The sequence below is a fragment of the Anarhichas minor genome, unplaced genomic scaffold (genome assembly GCF_050575085.1).
Source record: "Anarhichas minor isolate MPS153535 unplaced genomic scaffold, ASM5057508v1 ptg000028l, whole genome shotgun sequence".
Lineage (NCBI taxonomy): Eukaryota > Metazoa > Chordata > Actinopteri > Perciformes > Anarhichadidae > Anarhichas > Anarhichas minor.
In genome coordinates, this window is record NW_027466474.1 from 13,006,035 (window position 1) to 13,027,255 (window position 21,221).

General features: G+C 42.9%; 2 protein-coding genes across 3 annotated transcripts in view; one reads left to right on the plus strand and one right to left on the minus strand.

Moving 5' to 3' along the window:
* ctnna1 (catenin (cadherin-associated protein), alpha 1) overlaps positions 1-21,221 on the minus strand; it is a 70,971-nt gene that overhangs the window by 30,954 nt on the left and 18,796 nt on the right. For both annotated transcript variants that reach the window (XM_076102907.1, XM_076102906.1), the window contains exons 8-9: positions 2,209-2,289; positions 1,721-1,873 (exon numbers count right to left, since the gene is read on the minus strand). In XM_076102907.1, the coding sequence (XP_075959022.1) occupies positions 1,721-1,873; positions 2,209-2,289 (234 nt within the window). The remainder of the gene's footprint in view (positions 1-1,720; positions 1,874-2,208; positions 2,290-21,221) is intronic.
* Positions 6,411-8,939, plus strand: lrrtm2 (leucine rich repeat transmembrane neuronal 2). The gene is made up of 2 exons (XM_076102908.1): positions 6,411-6,575; positions 7,207-8,939. Exons 1-2 carry the CDS (start codon positions 6,572-6,574, stop codon positions 8,859-8,861), a joined length of 1,659 nt encoding a protein of 552 aa, XP_075959023.1. The 5' UTR covers positions 6,411-6,571; the 3' UTR covers positions 8,862-8,939.

Consider the following 21,221-nt stretch of genomic DNA (forward strand, 5'->3'; position numbering starts at 1 on the left):
TTACATATTATGATCCAGGTAATTAGCACTACTCTATTAAATGTGTTGCTGAAACCCTAAAACAGGATTTGTATTTCCGAAAAAGCACGCATTTGTCCATTTGCTGATGACATAATCACTACATTTAAGCCCCGCTGACGCACCTTTGCCTCTATTTCCTGCCTCAAGAATGACTCGCAGCATGTGCTCATGTCTCTACGCTGCTTTTGGAAGTCACTTAGCATCCGAACATACTGTGAGAAACCTGTTTCACTGTTTTAAAGACTTTGGCGGTTTCACGGTATATCACAGTTCTTTCTTCTTTTTGCATGACTGGGCCTTTATATGGGTTTATGGGGTCTTATTCTACACTCAGGAGTACATAGAATATTATGACAAATGTATGTACTGGAGGCTGTAATTACTATAGGGTTTGCTTGGCCCCACAAAATCACACAATATCCAAAATTAAAAATAAATATGTAACCAGTAACCACCATTCCTGATTTATGTGTGACAAAAGTTAGTTTTCCTTCAGTTTGTTGACATCTAATTGGTTTATTGAGGACAGTTTGCTTGTTCTATGACAGTTGAGCTAAAAAAAAACACATTTAAGCAGATTGCCACCACACAACTCGAGCACATCCAGCTGTGTTAAATAGATGACCAACAAAAAAAAAAAAATGGATTTTCAATTTAACGCCATTTATACTTAACATGAGTAATTTCTAATCTTCTTAGTGTATCCCATCCGAGTGTTATAAGCAGATAAAAGCCACAGTGCCCTCAGCATTAGGGGAGTCCACCAATGTCAGGCTTTAATGCCACTTCTGACACTCGGGCCTTCGGGGTCTACTCCCGAGAGTGGTCCCCTTTTCCCTCCGATGCTTCAGCGGTTTCCACAGCGAACGCTTATACTTGCCAACCGATCCAGCCACACTCGTGGTCATCTGCCCATGGGAGGAAGTCACTTTCAAATGTCAGCATATCATGCTCTGACTCGGGCATTCACCAAATTGAAGGAAATACCACTACTGAGGATCGCTCAGGTTTCTGTCAGCTTGCTACCCATCAAAGTCCAACATGTGGCCTTCTTCCTCTGTTAAGACATGAGACCGACCACAGGGAGGGGTAAGAAGCAGGATGCATTAGGCCCCTTTTAAAAGGTATTTATCTCCGTAGGTACCAAGCACACGTGTGGAGTTGTCCAATAAGGAATAGTACATCAATCTGCTGCGGCAAGGACAACATTTTCCCAGGTGGGTATTTCATTCCTTTGGTTCTGCTTGAAAATGTGAGGCTGTGGCTGTGACCACACAGCAATGTTTGGCTTGTCTGCTCACTGTAGCATCAGATTAGAATCAGCATCACCTTCCATTTACTAAAGGTGTGTGTTTGAGAGGGAGTGTGTGTGGAAATAACACACACAGAGTGAAAGACAAAGACAGCAACCAGAGAAAATAACTTCAATGTTTACATCTTTGTTTTCATTAGGGGGGGTGGGGAGAGAAAGATCCCAGATTGCTGTTTTCTGAGGCGCTGTGATCCTTAAGTTGCATCACAAGGGAATCTCTGAGAACAACCCCACAGAGAGAGAACAGAGAAGCTAGAGGATGTTTACTACAAGCTAAGCTAAAATGTCCATAACTGGTGGGATGGAAAAGGAAAAGAAAATAGGAATGTTCTGTATTTGGGTCACACTTGGTTTTCGACTCGGAAGGCATTCAAAATCCTACATTACCTCGATCAGCTTGTTGGCGTGCTCGCGGAACACCTGGGCATATTCCTTGACTTCCTTCTCGTTGCCATTCTTGGCCGCTTCGATCAGGACCAGGAGGGGGACGTTGGTCTCCAGGAAAGAGTCGGAGACATGGTCCATGACAGCTTTACGCAGCTGTGAGGTAAGACATGAAAAAAAAAAAAAAAAGGAAAAGGGACTGTTAACATAATACATCCCCCTGGTGCATGAATATTTATAAACACATATACACGTAACCTTACCCATCTGGTGCACGCGGCCATAAATAACAGTGAGCAACACCAACTGACTTCAATTGATTGCCGTTGGCTGAGTACTTTAAAAAGAGGAGTGATGTTTGTTTGCCACACTTGTTCACATAAGAGCGCCGGCTTTGCCGCGACTATAAATACGGTCGGGTAACTTGATCATCCACGTTCTGCCGCCACTAATCGGGATGATTGAAAAGAAGGAAAAAAAGGAAGAAATACCTGTCTGCGGAGGTCTCTGGTCTTCTTGGTCATCCTGTCGATGGCGGTGTTCAGAGCATCACTCCTGTCCTTCCTTCCAGCCTGAAACATGAACAATGAGACAGGAAGTAGTGATGAGCATGGTGCAGTGACAACGACATTGCAACATATTTGTTGTGGATGCTTAACACACACACACACACACACACACACACACAATTAAATTTACAGGAACAATTCTGCACGCATGACGTAGCTTCAAAAATCAGTTTAAAGAATGTTTGTGGTTTTAAGTCATGCACATTCGTTTCATCTTTTGTGGGTGCTGTTTTTTTGTTTAGCTTTTTGTTTTTTGGAATATTAGTCGTTAGACAACCAAATAATGTTATTTTTAAAAGAACTGCAATTTGTGGCCATTTTTGTGTTGTTTTTTGCAAAGAGTTGCTGTCAGATGTAAAAGGTGCCGGAGAGAATAAATTAGTTTGTGTATATATATATATATCTTCGCATTGTCGTGCATCTAGTGTTCAGCAGATACCCATCGTGATACATCTGTGATCCTTTTATTCTCTGCGGTAGAGCAGCTGTCAAAAGCGCCACATTGCCCTTTGTTGAAACTCTGGAATATTTTCCTGAATGATTGCACTGCGAGTGAACCATGGAGCACACAAACAAACAGCGGCCAACCGTTTCAATTAATAATACACACACACACTTAAAGCACGCATCAGTAAAAGGCACAGCTGCTTTGGGTTAAAAAGCAGCTGATTTGCATCTATATCAGTGCTATAATTCATGGGCACCACACCCTTTTAATTGCTGCTGTGGCAAACTGCATTTCAAATTTGAATTTGTATTCATGCGGGGGATCAAAAGAGGCGATCCGAATCCCATTCAAGCCTTCCTGTCACCACAGCTCTCTGGACAGAACACTGTACAATTTACTACAGTACCCCAACTAAGTCAACCTGTGAGGCAGGCTCTGGTTTCTTAAAGAGAGACACGAGCTCTGAGATTCCTTTATTCTAATAACAGATTCTTATTCTAGGTTTGTTTTGGTGTTTTGTTTTTTTAGACATTTCTAATCCACTGTTGCCAAAACTATTTTCTGATGTAAGAAGCTGTTTGTATAGCTGAATAACACTTGTGTTTTTTGGGGCTTAATAGGCCAACGTCAGTACGAATTGTTGAAAATACTGTTGAGATTGTTATCGGGAGTTAATCATAGGCACACAGATATTTCAGCAAAAGTCATCATGCGTGTGGAGCCTCTGTGTAACACAGTGACGCATGTCCCTGTGTTATGAGTGGAGCCCAGTTCCACTAATAAAGATAGTTTTAAAATATCCTCACTGCCAGATGAACCGGCCAAAGAGATGAATCGGTCCTCTGGCAGAAACCCTGGAGACACTCTATCGGTCTATTCTTTGTTCACAAATAATAAAAGCAGCTGTAAAAAGGTTAATCCCCATGAGCACCAATAACGTAAAGTAACACTGGAAACACAATTCTAATCTCTTCCCCACAGGAGCATGTTGCTCATACTCAATGAGAAACGTGTGTTGATTAAAAGGTTACAATTTACTACACATGGGCAACACTGTTGGCAGTAGTCACACAGTTTAACATCATGCAGCAGTCAAAGCCCCAACGACTGGCCCCCACTGAGAGCAGAGGCATGTTCCGGCACATTCTGCAAAGATGGAAAATCCAAAAGTTTCAGGAAGGATGGAGAGAGAGAAAAAGAGAGTGAGTGAAAGAGAAACACAGAGGTAGAGAGCAAGAGCCAGAGAGACAGACAGAGAGAGAGAAAGAGTGGGGGAAATGAAAGAGCGGGTGAGAGACAGACAGATGGACAGACACTGGAGAATAATAAAATTAGAGCTAAATTAGATGAACAGCAAAGGGCAACAGAGAAAAGGCAAAGAAGCAGCAGGACTCTGGGCTCAAATCAACTGCGACATAGCACCATGCATGGTGGTGGCATTGACCTGCCCCATCCCCCACTGCCCTTTGCCCACCGGGGGGTGGTGTACATAGTTAGGGGGCCGGGAGCTCCCCCGGCACTAATCCCTTGTGATTTTGTGCTGGTTGGATGCAGGGCTGTGGTCGGGGTTTAGTCGGCTCTGCCCCTACTCTCTCTCTCAATCCTCTTTTATTCACGCCTAGCCTATATTTCATTTCCACGCCAGAGGGTTCTGAAGCACTTCTTCAGGTGCTTATTATGGAGTCGGTTTCTCTGCGGCATCTTTTTACGATACTCAAGTGAGTCTCTATCCATCTCCTTTAGGACAGATTTAGGAACATCCCTTTCCTGCAAAACCACTGGTCCACTGGATTGTGGAAATATTCAATGGAAACAAAGTCTGCTTCAAGTGGAAAACGATCCCCGGAGTTCTGGGACTTTGTTCTGCGATACTTCAGCACGTTCACGAACATCTTGAATCACAAATGGGAAGCCAGTACACATCGAATGGAGGGGAATACTCCTCACATTCTGCAGAGATGAAGTCTACCACAATAAACGTGGAGAACGACAGCAGACTGCTGGTCAAGAGACCTGGAAAGTCAGTCAGAGGCGTTGTTTTTGTCTTAAGACGTGAGAATTATGAAATGAAATTATTTAGGAAGTAAAAATGTAGCAACATCATTTCCAAGTTATCCAAACAAATACGGATTTGAAGTACAGAAAACTTGTTTCGGTTAGTCGTTCAGTATTCAGTACTGCCAAAGAAGACGGTGGTGATGTAGTTCTTCTGCTTCCATTAAGGACAATGTATTGCCTGTAACAGGTGCATCAAGAGTTAAAGTACCCAAGTACCAGATAGCAGTACTTCATCTTGTCTTTTGTATCTAGTCTTCGGCTGCAGCCGATCTAGTTCATTGAAATTACCCTCACACCCGTCTCCACCCACATTAAATAATTAAGGAAAAGTCAGCATTTTCATGCACTGAAGCACAGATACCTCCTTCTGTTTAGCACTCTAGCTGGTGCTGAAATATGTCCTTTCAAAACGCAGCTCAATTTAATTTGCCAAATCTATAAAAAAAAGTATTGAGTCATGTCTATTGCATGTTAAAAGCTAGCTTAATTTAGCTTCAGAGCAGCTGGCCATACATCACATGCCTCTGCTCAGGATATGTAAATTATGAATATGTGCCAGACATCATATGTTAGCATCGCTATAGCACACTGGCTCCTGCACAGAGATAAGGGAGTGCAGCCCGTCTCTGCTCACCCATGCACATGTTGTCTGGAGCCACATGTTACGAACTATATTGAGCTTGGTGTATTTTTTTATATATATATATATATATATATATATATATATATATATATATATAAAATACAACATGTTTGGTGCACGTTTCCGGCATGCAATCATACACGGCGCATTCAGAACAGCAGCGAGGCGAGGCGGAGATTTACAGCTGTGTTTAATTTCAACAGCAAGCTGCCGCAACACGTTCAAGATATCAATATTCTGATGGTGACGAGCCAGTGGGAGGGAAGCGGGGATGCAAAGAGGGAGGTGGAGGAAGACCGAGGTGCACAAGCAGTGCGTATGAGGCAGAGAGCAAGTGACTGAGCAAGAGAGAGTGAGAGGGGTGTTTGCGAGTGTGGGAGAGAGAAAAAGAGAGAGAGAGAGAGAAACAGTAGTGATGATCGACGCCAGGCTGCCACCACTCTGTAGCAGTGAGTGGCTGCAACAAAAAGCACAGAATAACATCCCCGGCTCCATGCTCGGCTTTTTTCTCTCCCTGCGCCTCAGCTAGCGGACGAGGGGCTCCGCTCACACAGCTCTGCAGAGGCTATGCCGAGACTGAGCCGGCGTCGGAAGCAGGATCTCTGGCTGCCATCAACAAGTTAGGGTTGGAAGACCGCGGCCGCGAAAAAAAGGGGTGGGGGGGGCGCTTGATCTCCAATTAACCAGCTGAGCTGACATCATTGCGGTGGAAGGGAAACAAAAGGGTAAAAAAAAGAAAAAGAAAAAAGGAGAGGAGGAAGGGAAGGAGGGGGGGGGGGTTCTGTTCACCGGAGTCGCTCTGGATGCAACTGATCAACTTAAAAAAAATAATAATTATATAAATATTTATTTCAAGGATTTCGTAGGATGAAGGAAAAGATTCGACCCTTTCTTTGAGCGTGGATTTTAAAGAAAGGACTGTGAACAGAATCACAGGAATAAACATCATCTCGGGACATGGAATTTCATATTTTGTTTCATCTGGGTGGGCTCAGAATTGCTTTATTTCCAAAGAGGCTGATTCCTTTTGTGCTTACTCAAAAGGGTTTTTTCCCTTTGGATTTTTCTTCCATCTGGTTGCTCCAAGAGTCTGCGGAAAAGGACAGTTGAATGCAGCCTCCGATGTGCACAAAAGAATGGGTAAGTTAGTCTCTTTATACGGTGGGTCGGGACATGAATAGGAGATACAAGTAAGAGGGAGGCTGAGGACTAAAAGCTCTTCAGCCTCGTCCATTTACTGCAGTTGCCCTTTATTTTTCCCTCTTCGCCGTCATACTAGTTGAGAATATATCTATATACATTTTAAATACCATTTGTGCTGTATGGCAGACCTCTTAAGTGATGAAGATGACTCAAGAAAAAAAGAATTCAAAAGGGCATCTGCATATTTGAGCTGGTGAAACGAGGGGGGGGGGGGGAAACATACGCAATAAATTATTAATTAACGACAGAAATCAGGAGAAAAATACTCATTGAAGACGAAATGTGAACAGAAAAGGCTGTATATAAATAGCAAGGACGTCGAAACAAAGTCCAGCTCTGGCATGTAATTGATCTTTAAATGCCAAACTAAATGGCATCTCCATTAAAGCTAAGCTCAAAGAAATCCTGCTTACGTACAGTGAAAGTTAAAGTCAACGTAAAATATCCAAACTGCGGTGCGAGAGCACCCTGCAAAAGCACAATCGTCACCATGAATTAGTAATAAGTGCTCTGCAGAGATAAGCTTTTGCGCCCCGCAGTTCATTTTGTTATCTTTGAACCCACCCAGGTTTCCATTCAAGGTGGCCATTGGTGGGACCTGCACCAGCGGCTCTGTGTCTGAGTGTGATCAGCATGCTCCTGGTGTGCCTGCTGCCTCCTGCATCGTGCACAACCTGCCCTCAAAAATGCCGCTGTGAGGACCTGCAGTTCTACTGCGACACCCAGGGGCTTCAGGCGCCCCCAGACGCTGTGGACAAGGGGGCCCTGGGGTTGTCGCTGCGCCACAACAGCATCACCGAGCTCAGCCCCGATCAGTTCTACGGCTTCAGCCAGCTCACCTGGCTACATCTAGACCACAACCAGATCACGACGGTACAAGAGGACGCCTTTCAAGGCCTCTACAAGCTGAAGGACCTCAACCTGAGCTCCAATCGTATCACCAAGTTGCCCAACACAACCTTCATCCACCTCATCAACCTCCAGATACTAGACCTGTCCTTCAATCAGATGACTGCGCTGGAACCAGAACTGTTTCATGGACTGAGAAAGCTCCAGATACTCCACCTGCGCTCCAATTTACTTCGCACAACACCTGTGCGTGCATTCTGGGACTGCCGCAGCCTGGAATATTTAGGCCTGAGCAGCAACCGCCTGCGCAGTCTGGCCCGGAATGGATTTGCGGGGCTCATTAAGCTTAAAGAGCTCCACTTGGAACACAATCAGCTGACCAAGATCAACTTGGCCCATTTCCCTCGCCTTGTTGCCCTCCAGTTTCTCTATCTGCAGTGGAATAAAATCAGCAACTTGACATGCGGCATGGAGTGGACCTGGACCACTTTAGAGAAGCTGGACCTCACGGGAAATGAAATCCGTGTCCTGACATCTGATGTGTTTCAAACGCTGCCAAATTTAAAGATCTTGCTGCTGGATAACAACAAACTCAGCAGTCTGGACCCCCAGGTCATGGATATGTGGCAGTCCCTGGGTACCATTGGGCTGTCCAGCAACTATTGGGAATGTACCAAAAGGATTTGCTCTCTGGCCACGTGGCTAAGCACCTTTAAGGGAAGGTGGGAACATTCCATTCTCTGCCACAGTCCTGAGTATGCCCAAGGGGAGGAGATACTCGATGCCGTTTATGGATTCCAGCTTTGCCAGAATTTTTCAGCGCCGGTTGTTCAGACCATTAGCACGACCACAGACGCTACCATCGCTGCAGAATTCACAAGCTCCTTGTTTGGAATTATGCAGCCAACCCCCACGCAGGACTATGCAGAGGATTTTGGGAGCTTTACCACAGTCACCACCACCACCACCACAACCACAACGACGACAACGACTCGACGCACCGCTCAAGCGACTACCGCTACGTTGGAGGAGGCAGCTGTGACGGAGGACTCCTCCGCAATGGACAACACTGTAATGACTCAAAGGGTCATCATCGGAACTATGGCCCTTCTATTTTCATTCTTTTTCATAATTTTCGTTGTGTATATCTCACGGAAGTGCTGCCCGCCCACCCTGCGCCGGATACGCCACTGTTCGGCTATTCAGAACCGCAGACAGCTGAGGACCCAGCAGCGGCAGCCTATGGCAGACCTAGCTACACAGGTACCCTACAATGAGTACGAGCCCAGCCATGAGGAAGGGGCCCTCGTGATCATAAACGGCTATGGGCAGTGCAAGTGTCAGCAACTGCCTTACAAAGAGTGTGAAGTATGAACTCTTATTTATTCCTAGAGCATATGGTTTGCCATTTGACCATTTCAGATGATACAGGGTTTGCTTTTTTTGTTGTTTTTTTCCCAGTTTATGTAAAAAAAAAAAGAAAGCATAATTTCTACAAGTGAGATTTGACAATATGTGAGAAATGTTGAATGCTACAATGACAGAGGTTGGACATGACAGTTTAGGGGTGATGTAGAGATAGTCACAAATTTATTTTTCTATGAATGCGAGGTTGTTCATATCAGGCAGGGGCAATCATTTTAAACGAGCAAATTGTAAACTGTGAGATTTGTCTCCACGTTGTCTCTATATTCTGCAGCACAGAGAAAATACTTCGCTAAATGGCCCTCTGCTAACGGGATATATTAAGTGGAGAAATGTGATTTATGTCTTATTTCTTTTAAAAAGTAAGTATTTGAAATCATGTTTCTAACTGCACCACGGGCACTGTAAAGCAATCACTCAATCACTGGGGCAAACTATTGGACCAATTATCAGAATGTTCTTTGTTTTACAGTTTCATTATGTTGAGAGAACTACGATACATTAAAGACCACCAAGACCAAAATCTAATTATGTTATGTTATGTTAAAATAGAAATAAAAATCCTCTCTTGAGGAAAGAAAAGCCCCGAAATTAGATTCCGTCTACACACATTTTAATACATTAAACAATTCAGACACGAGTCAATTCGGCACGTCTATAATCTGCTATCAGATCAAAGGCTTCAGTGTTTCCTGTTTAAACAATTCATTTGGGTAGCCCACCCCCCCAAAAAAATAACAGCTAAAAAGGGATTATTTTGCTTAAATTTGGATTTATTCCAAAATCCATTGTGTGTGTAAATGCAACTACAAGAGTGTACTGATTGAGAAGACTGCCGGAGTGGTGAATTTATGTTCAATTATATATAAAATGACCTCTTTAAATCAGACGTTAGCTCGTAAATGAAATTATGTTTTGCAGCTTGTTGGAGCTCCAGCCCACACAAGGGCCAACCACCACAAATAAATCCTCAACCTGTGGGAGCCACTAAGCATCTTTCCTCTGTGGTCAATCTCCAATATATATATCCTACACGGCTGAGCAAGATACACGGATGTCTTCCTCATCTTGGACATCGAGAACATAAGGATTTGACCTTTAAATGTACATGGATTCTCTAGCCCCCCCAACGCCACAAACACTGTGACCATATTATTTACAGCTTTACAGCTTAACCTAGGAAGTACAGTTGGCTGATTTGCTATTATCCTAGGATCAATACACAGACCTACTAGTGTGAGGTGTGAGGGTAGCGAGTGGAAGGGTAATGACCAGCGCAAATGCCAGATAGAGGAGCGTTTCATTCTGAAAATAAAACCTTTCCCCAGCAGCCAAGGCTCTTTACTGCTCACACACTAATCAGGACTGACAGGCTCAAGATTGAACCAATTAAGGCCAGGCAAAAATAATCTAATATTCTGTCACCCACACCAGTGATCCAGCAACATTAGGCTTGTTCAGCCACTCAAAAATAGTTCTCGTAGAACCTCACCCCCACCACGTACTACATAGAAACATCGTTGAACCTTTTACTTTAGGACAGTCCTCTTGTTAGGGACACTGGGTTGTCATTTACTGTATTAAAAAAAGGGGGGGGTTTGCATTGAATAATGCATATGATAACAGTTCCTTGGTTAGCAGTCACAAGTGTCAAGTTAAATTGCGGTCAATAGCCTGAAAGCAAATGGAGATCCAGTGATAAGCAAACAGCGAGCCAGGGTCAGGACACATTGGTATGCAGGGGAGAGGATGAGCATTAGCATCAGACTAAAGCTGCTGCCGCAGCTCCGCACTTCTTTGTGTTCAGTTTGGCGGTGGGGGCAGGGTGAAAGACAGGGACTGAGAGGAACCGATGGGAGCAATGTCCTGGATTATTAGCAAAAAGGTGGTCAAGAATGAAACGATGCATACCGACAGACAGCACCGTGGGCATTAAATGCACTTTGATCACACAGCAACTACTATGTCATTACAAGTAACGCAACTACCCAATGTTTGACCAGTACAACAAGAACAATTCCTAACAATTGAAATCAAAATATGGCATTTTCTTGAATTATCTCTCCAATAAATTAGCATTTTTTTAATTAACATTTCAATTTTTTTGGTATGTTTAACCAAAATCAGTGATTACGACATTAGGATGCTTCTGACCGCACAGCATCAGGGAACGAGTTATGTGGCTTTGACCAATGAGGACGCAGTATGTTGGCTGGTGCTCCCTGGAGGTAGTGAGGAGGTGCCATTTGTGGCTTCAATGCTCGTGTAAATGCCTCTGTGCACATGATCATAAGATGAACAACTTCTGAGAGAAAGCGTTTGTGTTACACTTCACATCTGAATAGAAGACATTGCATACACTGGTAGTACTGATCTCCAAAGTCAAGCAGCTCCACTTTGTTTCTAATTTTTGTTTTCTGCCAGCTTCGCACTGCTTTTACTACTACCCTTCTAATCTGTCTTGCATGTTCAAAAGTCGATTGAGTTGAATATTTCTTCATGTCATTCAGCGAACATTATGAAGAGACCTCTTTTTATGTTTTTTTGATAACACCAAGAATGGAGATGTGTGTGGAATTCTTATAAAGTCCATTTGACATTTCACTGTTTAAGACTGCGGTTGTACTAAGTGACTGAAAAATCCACAGAATTTGTAGAAATATGCATCCCTTTGCACTCTGGCTCTTTGTAAACTGTTTCTGTTTCCTCTTGTCACCTCTAGCCCTGGTCCCCACCCTGCCTAAAAATAAAAAAAAAGAAGAAAAACAAGTGAACCAATCCCCTCTCTCTTACCCAACCTCTTTGTGCAAAATGAATGCTTTTTCTCTTCCCATTTTCCTTTTGTATTGTAATATGTACAATTTCATATCTGTATAGTGGATAAGATGTGCCAAACTGAAAAAAAAAAAAAAAAAAAAACATTTCCCCCTCAAAACATATATTTTTTAAATAAAATGGTTATAATTTAAAGAATGTTTGCCAACTGGTGGATGCTCACAGCTTGCTTTGGTCTTTCATTACAGAATGGTTTAGTGTAGCAATCCTAAAGCAAACCAAACCCTCGACGACGTTGATATATGCGCCGGTGTTTCGTCAAACGGCGCGTGTTCATTCCGTCAATGCGTCTCAGCATAACGATCAGCTCATCTACTTTACAAGTCGATGAGATACAAATTGTAATTACGCCGTTGTTTCTGGGATTCACAATGTGAAGCAGCTGCATTAAGGCAGAGTGCTGCAGCGTGTTTACAGCTGAATGTGAAGAATGCTGTTTACAGTTATGTCTGCCGGAGGAAGTGGTCAAAGAGGATTCAATAGACGGCTTCAAACATTGATTGTTTTAACTACCAAATACTCTCCTAATTATTTTTCTTAATTAATTGCTTCATTGTTTAGTCTACAAAGTGTCAACATATGGCGACACATGCACATCACAAGTTTAAAGAGCGCACGGTAACGTCTTAAGGTTGCTAGTTCTGTTCAAACCTCGAGTGTATTGAATTTATAATATTGAAAAGAGAAACGCGTTGAATCCACGCATTTGAGAACATGGAAGACGCACTTCTTTTGCTGGATGAATGACTACATTGACCAATCGATTAACCGACTACCCATATCAGCACTACTTCAATAGTTAAGTTTGTCATGCAATGAAAAAGCAAAATACTCCCTTCAGATAAGATGTGAGATTATGAAATGAGTGCCTATTAGTCATCAGGGTGTTTGCTGACAGGTGTCAGTTAATGCTCCAGTGAAGTACATGTTCTCTGGTGTATTGAAATGTGGCAATACAGAGCCGTTTATATAGAAAAGATTAACGATGATAACCAAGCCTGTATTTCCACCCTTGTATAAGCTTTGGGACGAATGTCAAAGTAAGATCTACGTTTCTAAGCCGTTACGTTTCTACGTAAAAGAAACCCTGTGGAGATAACATTAGCAGAGTACGTTAACTTAACTAGCGTGAGCACTTCTATGCTACGCTAGCTACTGATCGCCAGTGATCTGTACACTTAAGCTTCTACCTTTATCTTGTCTCTGCTGAATCCGTTTGACATCCGGAATATATCCTTCAGACACATTGTAAACCTTTCAGTCCGCTTCTCTCTGGAATCACTTTGTCCTTTTTCTTATAGGATCATATATTGACGATTGCGGGGATTTTTGACGATTGTTTTTCTAGAATTAAGATGTTAAATAAATATCCTCTAGAATCTGCTCCCTACTGTGGATTTGGAGTTGTTTCTGGTGGAGCGGCGTGTCCTCCCGCTGAGCCTTTATAATCAGCACGAGTGATTTTTTTAAATCTCTAATTACAAACTGGTTTTAGTCTCTTCTCCGTGGATCCGAGACCTCGTATCTCAGTTCTCTGTAGCCCAGCTCACCAAACCTTTGCTCTGTGCTCCATGGGAGTTGTTAACATTATGGATACGATTGTGATATTAAAGATAATACTGTTAAACTGAACATGATGCTGTGATATTGGTGCATCAAGCAGACAGAATTTGTCAATAAATAGATTTTTTAAAAATGTTTAAACACCGTTTTATGAATCTTTATTCATGCAACTTTAACGGCATAGTTTGTAGAAAGTAGCTATTACTTATTCCTAGAAATCCAAAACAAATTTAAAATGACCAAGTCATCAATGCTGGCATTTCATTGGTGTGCTGTGACACTACTCCCACAGGCTGTCGGTGACCGCGACACAACTGGCCGATGTGAAAATAAAAGCACAATGTTGTATTCAGAAATATCACACTGCAATATTTTGTTTACCCTCCTTTAGGATGCTATAAATATAGAAAGCTATGATTCAGCCTATATTTTTTTATTCATTCTTATGGCAAACATTTTTTTGATAAGACAGGCTTCACAAATTTTTATTTTTAATACGCATCTCTATAACGTTTTATAGAATTATATCAGACCAGGAGAGGCATAATAATATTTTATGACTAATCAGACGAGGAAATCTCCAAATAGCTTTTCCAGTTCATCAGAAAGTTCACATAACAATCCTAATGTCCTCCACAGAAAGACAGCAGACTCCATTAAAGGCAGTTTCCGGTAGATGACTTAACTGACGTGTGTGCTTCATTTGAAGGAAATGTACTGTACATGAAGCAGTTTGAAGTTTCTAAAGATGCAAACACTGAGGAATATAGGCTGACACGGCCATCCAACTGTAAGAACCACTTCAATTCTACCTGCTCTCTTTTGATGAGGCATACAGAAAGCAAGCTTCAGTAACTAACCTGCTCTCTGCAGGTTAGTACCAAGGTGAGGGGGGTGGGGGGGGGGGGGGGGCACTCCGGGCCCATGTATGCTTCACATACTCAGTATGTGGCCTCCGATGAATCCAGAAAATGCTTAACAGGAAGCGCATATTGATCTGGACTCGCCTCAGCGATACCTCCCCAATATGTTAATTCCTTAACCTTAAAAAAAGAAAAGGTGCCGAATTCAAATTCAGAGCATATCGATCGCCTCCACACGGATCTCAACAGGACGCGGGCTGAGCCGGCGGCTCGCACCCAACGGTGCTAACAGATAACGGCGGGAGTGCTGACAGAAATGCCAGTGTTAACCTGGGGAGTGGGGGGGGGGGTTACCACTGTCATTTACATTTCCAAACTCTTCTTCAAACAGAGATGCTACCTGGTACCATGATAGATACTTTTTGGGAATGTACCACACTAAAAACATATTTTCAAATTTAAATAATTCAATAATTGATTTAGTATGCAACAACAATAACCTACGTCACCAGTCAATTAGGACCAGACCGCTGGACAACAAGGGGACGATCGACTTCACGAGACGGCAGGAGGATGCTTTACAACAGGTAGAGTTACTCAGGTTCACAGAACTAGAGGGGGAGGCTAAATGGTGCAACACCGGAGACTTCAGGCTTTCTGTTTCCTCGTCATCTCAGACTCCAGCAGGCCGGCTCCTGGTAAAGACGCCGCACAGTCTTTCTAGTGGTTTTTTTCCTCCTTCGAACACCCACGAGAAAGCGGGGGTGAAGAAATATATACGGGGAGAACTGCCGATTTGAAGGTCAAAATGAAAAGCTTATTTCGATCCATTTCTGGAATAGAACCAAAAATCGTGACACATTTTACCGTCACTTCGATGATTCAAGTCGAATCGGACTATTCTATGAAATAGATGATTATTCGGAGTCATCTTCGTGCTTTGCATTCTTAATAAATGAATCGTTCATCATGTCAAGGGAAGGGGAAAAAAAAGACCCAGACAGAAAACAATTCTTGAACAGGACTAGGCTTGGTTCTTGAGGAGTTGTAGCATTTATTCACCATCAAAAACCCCACCGCACTGCTACGCTCACAGCTATGCGGTTACTGCTGCCAGCAAATATCCATACATTACCCTGAATACCTCCTCTAACTGCCTCACTACAAATACTCGTGCTTTGCGTCGTTTTCACACAGCTAGACTGGGACTCTCCTGTGTGGAATCTGCATGTTCTCTCCCCGTGACTGCTGGGGTCTCCTTCGGGTGTGCTGCAGTTCAAAGACATGCAGGTCAGGTGAACTGGAAACGCGTACTTCCCCGCGGCACCGACGCGTTCGTCTGTAAGGACGTGTGCTAGCCGTGTGAGAGAGCGGTGACGTGTCCGCGGTGAACACGCCGCTTCTCTCCGAATGCATGCTTGGATAGGCCGTCGGCCCCACGGGCCCCGAGCGGGATATAGGCTACGGCTGGATGGACACCGTTACATGTAATACAAAATAACAATATGAAATAAGTGTTGTTTGTTTAAGGATTGAATTAAGTAAAGCAATCACCATTATCCTTTGTCGATTAATTCAATAGAATTCATTGAATTACTTTTGAAGAGTAATCTTCCTGCTGCTAAGGTCAGAACTATGTCTGATGAGAATAAAAGCTACAGCTGAGCATTGAATGAGTGTTGAAACATGCAGAGATGTGGTTGAGAGAAGCCCATCACAGCTCAGCTACTATTCAGCATTAAAATGCTGCTGTGGATTCTATTCGGGCACGTGATAATTAACTAAATGCATTACAGTGCTCTTAAGAAGGCGGACCAAAAGCGCACCCAATATCTCTCACTTTGTTTCAAGACTATATTATATTCTTTGTTATGAACATTAAATTACACCGCTACTTTGTTTTGGTTTTCCAGCTGACTGTTCAGGGTTTACTCTCCACTCATCAGCAGACTAATAGCTCTGAACAACACAGTGTGCGCTGTGTGTAAATAGACGACTGCTAAGAAGTTCAACAATGATAAAAAATTAATAAAAAAAAAAAAAAAAAAGGCAGTTGTGTTTAAAACTCATTTCAGCTGGAAATCTAGCAAGATGGCCGACGCAACTATGTAACAGTGACACGGGGGGCTTATTGGAGCATATGACCAAAAAATGATGTTATAATTTATGTCCAATATAGCTGTAAGATAAAAAAAAATGTAAACCATTTAAGACTCCTTCACTGTACTGCTACAGAAATGCTAAAAAGTCTGCATTTTCATGCTAAAATGCAATTAAATGTGAATGATTGTGTGCAATGTGTTTCATACCCGGTGTCAGCGGAGTTTAGTCAGAATACATTCTGTAGATCTCAGACTCACCCGTGTAGCTCGAGGTTTTGAACAGTTGCAATTGAGATTATAATTATTATATATTTGAACCAGCAGATGTGGAATAGATAGAAACGGAGATGTTACGGGGTTTGAGGTTTTCAAAGAAACATTTTGCTGTGCTGATTTTCTAAATTGCTTGTTATGTAATTACTTTGTAAAGTATCGTAAAATAAAGGCTGAAATGATGTCGTAAAAAGCAGAGAAGATAAATAGTAATCAAAGGGTTTGCTTTTAAACTTCTGAACTACTTTTCCTCACTTCTCGGGGAGTAATGAAACTTCAAAACAAGGATGCGAGATGAACCAGACTGCTCTGCAGCAACAGATCTGCAGTGTGAGCACAAAAGGGATGTGCGGAGGAATTAAGTTATCCCGAGGGACAAAACAGAGAGATTTCTGTATTCTTAAAATCAGTACAAAACATTCTGCCTCCGACTGTACAATAAAAGATCAGACCGGCAAACTATTAAATATTAATCTGATGAAATGCACATGCATTAAAAGGAAAAGGTTGCCATAATGAACAGAAGCCGCAGACAAGCCTGCAAGAACATCAAGCATGTTTCGCAGGTAAGTTCACTGTCACACACACACACACACACACACACACACACACACGCACGGGAAGTTTGTTTCAGTTGTAGCATCACAAAATAGCCATTTATGAGACCACGGCCTTCTTTATTGGTTAACTTTGCCGTCTTCTCGACCTGACAGCAAAGCCAATCAGAAAGCCCAGAACTCACCAGCTGAAGATCAAGGGGGCCAGGTCTGGGAAACGTTGCCTGACGGGCGGTTACTGACAGACCAGTGTTTTATGGAGGCTGTAAATATACGAAAAGCCTTGGGGACACTAAATCTTTCCCCTGTTACATTTCGTGGAGTGTAATTCCTTTTAATTATGCATTTAGATGAGATTACAACTAGATAAATTGAACTGCTTTCACTCCGGTCTTGAACCTTCTTCCAAAAGAATGGGTAGAAACACATATCGGACCGTTCCGCTATATAGTCATACATTAGTTTCCGAGCCCTGGATGGACACTTTATTCTCTCACTCTGAGATTGACATCACACCCAAGGTTGGTTTTTTTACGGGTGGGTAAAATGCCCATTCGAGGAAACTTGGTGCGCAATTGTTTTGAACTTGAAACCAATCATGGTTTTTCTATGTTAGGGTTACGCGTGGATCATAACGGGATCTGGTAGGCAAGGTAGCTGGTCCCAAGATCAACTCCACCTAAAATGTGTGGCAGGCACAGAGGACAAAAAGCCTGACACTCGCTGTAGACGCCCGAGGCCAAAAGACAGTGGGAGTGGAGGAAAGAGGGAGCTTGTCGAGAGGGAAAGGAACACAAACGGGAAGGGAGAGACGGAGAAAGAAAGACTCAGAGAGGAGAAACGGTGGAAGAGAAATGTGTAGGTGCTCAGAGTAGGAGGAAAAGGGCCAGTGAGGGGAGACGTAGGGGGTCCCAAGTCCTCTTCCTTACAGGTCCAAATGATATCGTATCACTTCAAGTTGAAGGAATTTAAACGCCGGTCGCTCTATATGTCAAAGCAACCCGGAATCGCCATCTTGTGTGACACGAAACCCCTGACAGATGCTGGGAGCTATTGATGCATTATTAATAAAAAGTGGCAGAAACAGTTACACGCGCCAAACTGTCATGACAATATAGAATAATTGAGGCCACACTATGTGGCAGCGCTCGGGCTTCATTACCCCCACCCGCCTGGCCCCTTCACTGGCTGAATAGACGAGCGTTAGTCTAGTTAAACGATCATCGTAGCACGGTACACAACCACTCCAGGAACCTTAGCCGTACAACATCATGTGCTCCGTCTATTGGACATTTGCCCGTTGGGCTGGGTATCGCTACTAGTTTCCTCTGAATGATTCCGATTCACAATTTGATTTCCGATTTGATTCAATATAGATTATTATCTCAGTGACAATACAAAGCTCTGCATGAATATGAAAGACATTGTCAGAGAACTAATGCTGTAAATTGGACCCTCTAACCTGGAGCATTATCAAAAATATTAGTGTTTACGTTAAGAATTTACCCGATTACAACACGACCGCAGTCAACACAATCGAGTGCATAAGACACAAGTCTTCTCTGTCTTCATCGTTTCTAAACCCAAAACGATGACGATTCAATCGCTCATGTGGCCAGATGTTGTTGCATGAAGACCCAAAGGCTGGCCACTAGAGACTAACTGGGTTAAAGGTCATGTATCTGTGGGGAAAAGCACATTTTAAAAAGATCAATCTCCGGATTTTATGAGATCGGATTGAATGGAAAATGGTTTTAGACCCGGCCTTATTTCCCCACTTCGTTTTTTTTAAACTCAAATCTGAAGATGTAGCCTTCGACTACATGATAACAGTTTAACCCGAGGGTACTGCCGCTTCTCCAATCAATGTGCTTCATGAAAGTACATTAACTCAAAGCTTGGAAGGAACATAGAAGTGAAATGGGTTTTTAGCCACTGTTCAGATTGCTTTTATTAGTCTAATCCCTGATAAATTATCAATTGAATACTCTTGCAAGAGTCTGATCTCTCCTTTTCAACAAACAGACGTAGTAGGAACACTTGGTTTCTATTCATTGATTTTTCCGCTTGTCTTCTTTAAGAGGCTGTAGCTGTGTGAACGTGCGTGTGCGCGTGTGTGTGTGTCTCATTTGATCATTGTCTTGACATCGCCTTACTTCTGCCATAGCAAAAAATGTGATTTATTTATTTTGCGTCATAAAACACTTGGAAATGATTTAGAACTTCTTGGTAAAAGTCTTATAAAAGCTTAGAAACTGTTCCATTCTCCAGCAGGAAGTCATGAGTGATGCACAGCTCTGTTAGTCTACCGAGAGCTCAGATCAAAGTACATCAAGTTCACTCTATAGATTATTTTTACCTATAAAAAATATCTAGACTAAATTATGGCAGACTTGCAGGCTACGTACGAACAAATCACAAGATCCAGTCCTTGAACTTTCTGAGTGAAAAGATGGTGAGGTAAGGATGTCCAACAGACGGTTTGTCAAAGAGTCTCAAGGAGAGGAAGAACACAACTTGTAGCTGGAGGGCGTGAGGAAGCAGAAGGGATGGGAGAGAGAAAGAGAATGAGTTGGGAGTCCATCCAACAGCCTCAGCTGCGAGTGTAAACCCATATGCTGCAATGGCAGCAGACGCTTTAATGACTCGCACGGCCCCATCTACGATTATTAGAATAGATGCGGACAAAACGGTGGCCATCAAAGCACGTATAGCCAAAGCAGTATGTATGGTCTCTGCTTAAGGAAGGCATTTCCTTTCCTGCATGAATTACATATTTCATCGCTCCTCCACAGCATGAGAGCACACACATCCTCATCGAGCCAATGGGAGGCGGGATTGGTCCGCCAAGTTTAATCAGGGATACAGTCAGGTTACCCGTCACACGGTCTGCTATTGTTTCAACGGAGCAGCTGTCTCACTTTACTCAGGACTCACTTCGCCACTGGTGCCACCAACTTCCTCCGTTTGTCACACCAGCACATGATTTGGTCGCACCCTTTTTTTTGTGGTGGAACGCAACAAGTACACTTACTAAAGTACTACTATATTTAAGTAGAATGTGCATGCTATACTCTACTCCAACACATGAAAAACACATTCTATGTGTATGAAATACAATGCATTGTAATACAGTAAATTAAACTAACCAAACAGTATTGAATTAATAAAAATAGCTCTATTGCAGCCAGTTACTACATTAAAATGCATCTTGCATGTTTCTGCATCGATAATCGTAATGATCTAATATACTATGCTACTTTCTTTTACATTAAAGTACATTTAGTTGATTATATACTTCCGTAGTTTTACCTAGCAAAGCTTTTGAATGCAGTACTTTTACTCTTAGTACTTCGTCCACCGCTGGTATTAAACCGATCAGTCGGTGTTTCCCTGCCGGCACAGAACTGCTGTTCTGTGTCTGTCTGTGTTCATCACTTTCAGTTGTACATTCTTTAAAACTTCACATGAAACTATAACATATTTTCCCATTACACGTCTCAGTCAGAACATCTCATCGTCTCCCCACCAGCCTCTTCATTTTGCTTTTTTTTAAATAACAGCTACCGACCGTTTCATTTTTTGGAACACGGTAACAGCTGAATGGGTCGTTTTGTAAAGTTTTCGACCGCTACATACTATACGTGCGTATCTACGTTAAGCTTGTCAAGTTAACTTTTGCGCCGACAGTAGCTTATGTCTCCGATCCACGATGTGAAACTTTAACTCGCACGTGTTGACTATTTTGGTGGCAGTCTGGAGCCCTGTGACTGCATGTCAGCCGCAGTTCTAAGAGGCTGTACCGGGCCATTAAATGCACGAAGTGGACTCGGACATATTATGCTTCTCATTGGTTTCCTTCCATCTGGCCCAATGAGTGGCCAAATCCCTGTCATGTCCACTCACCATCACTGCGGCGATGAGACGGGCTCCTCCGTGGATCTAAGATCTTAAGTCATACGGCGGCATGGAGGAGTCCAGTCAAGGAGAAAACCTGTTTTGAGCCAAACCAGAGATGCTGCATGAATGGCCCGGACCTTAAAATAAACTGGCAGTGTTCTGGATGAGCAAGGAGAGCAGACCGTGATGGCCGAGCATGGGCAGGAAGAGGAGAGA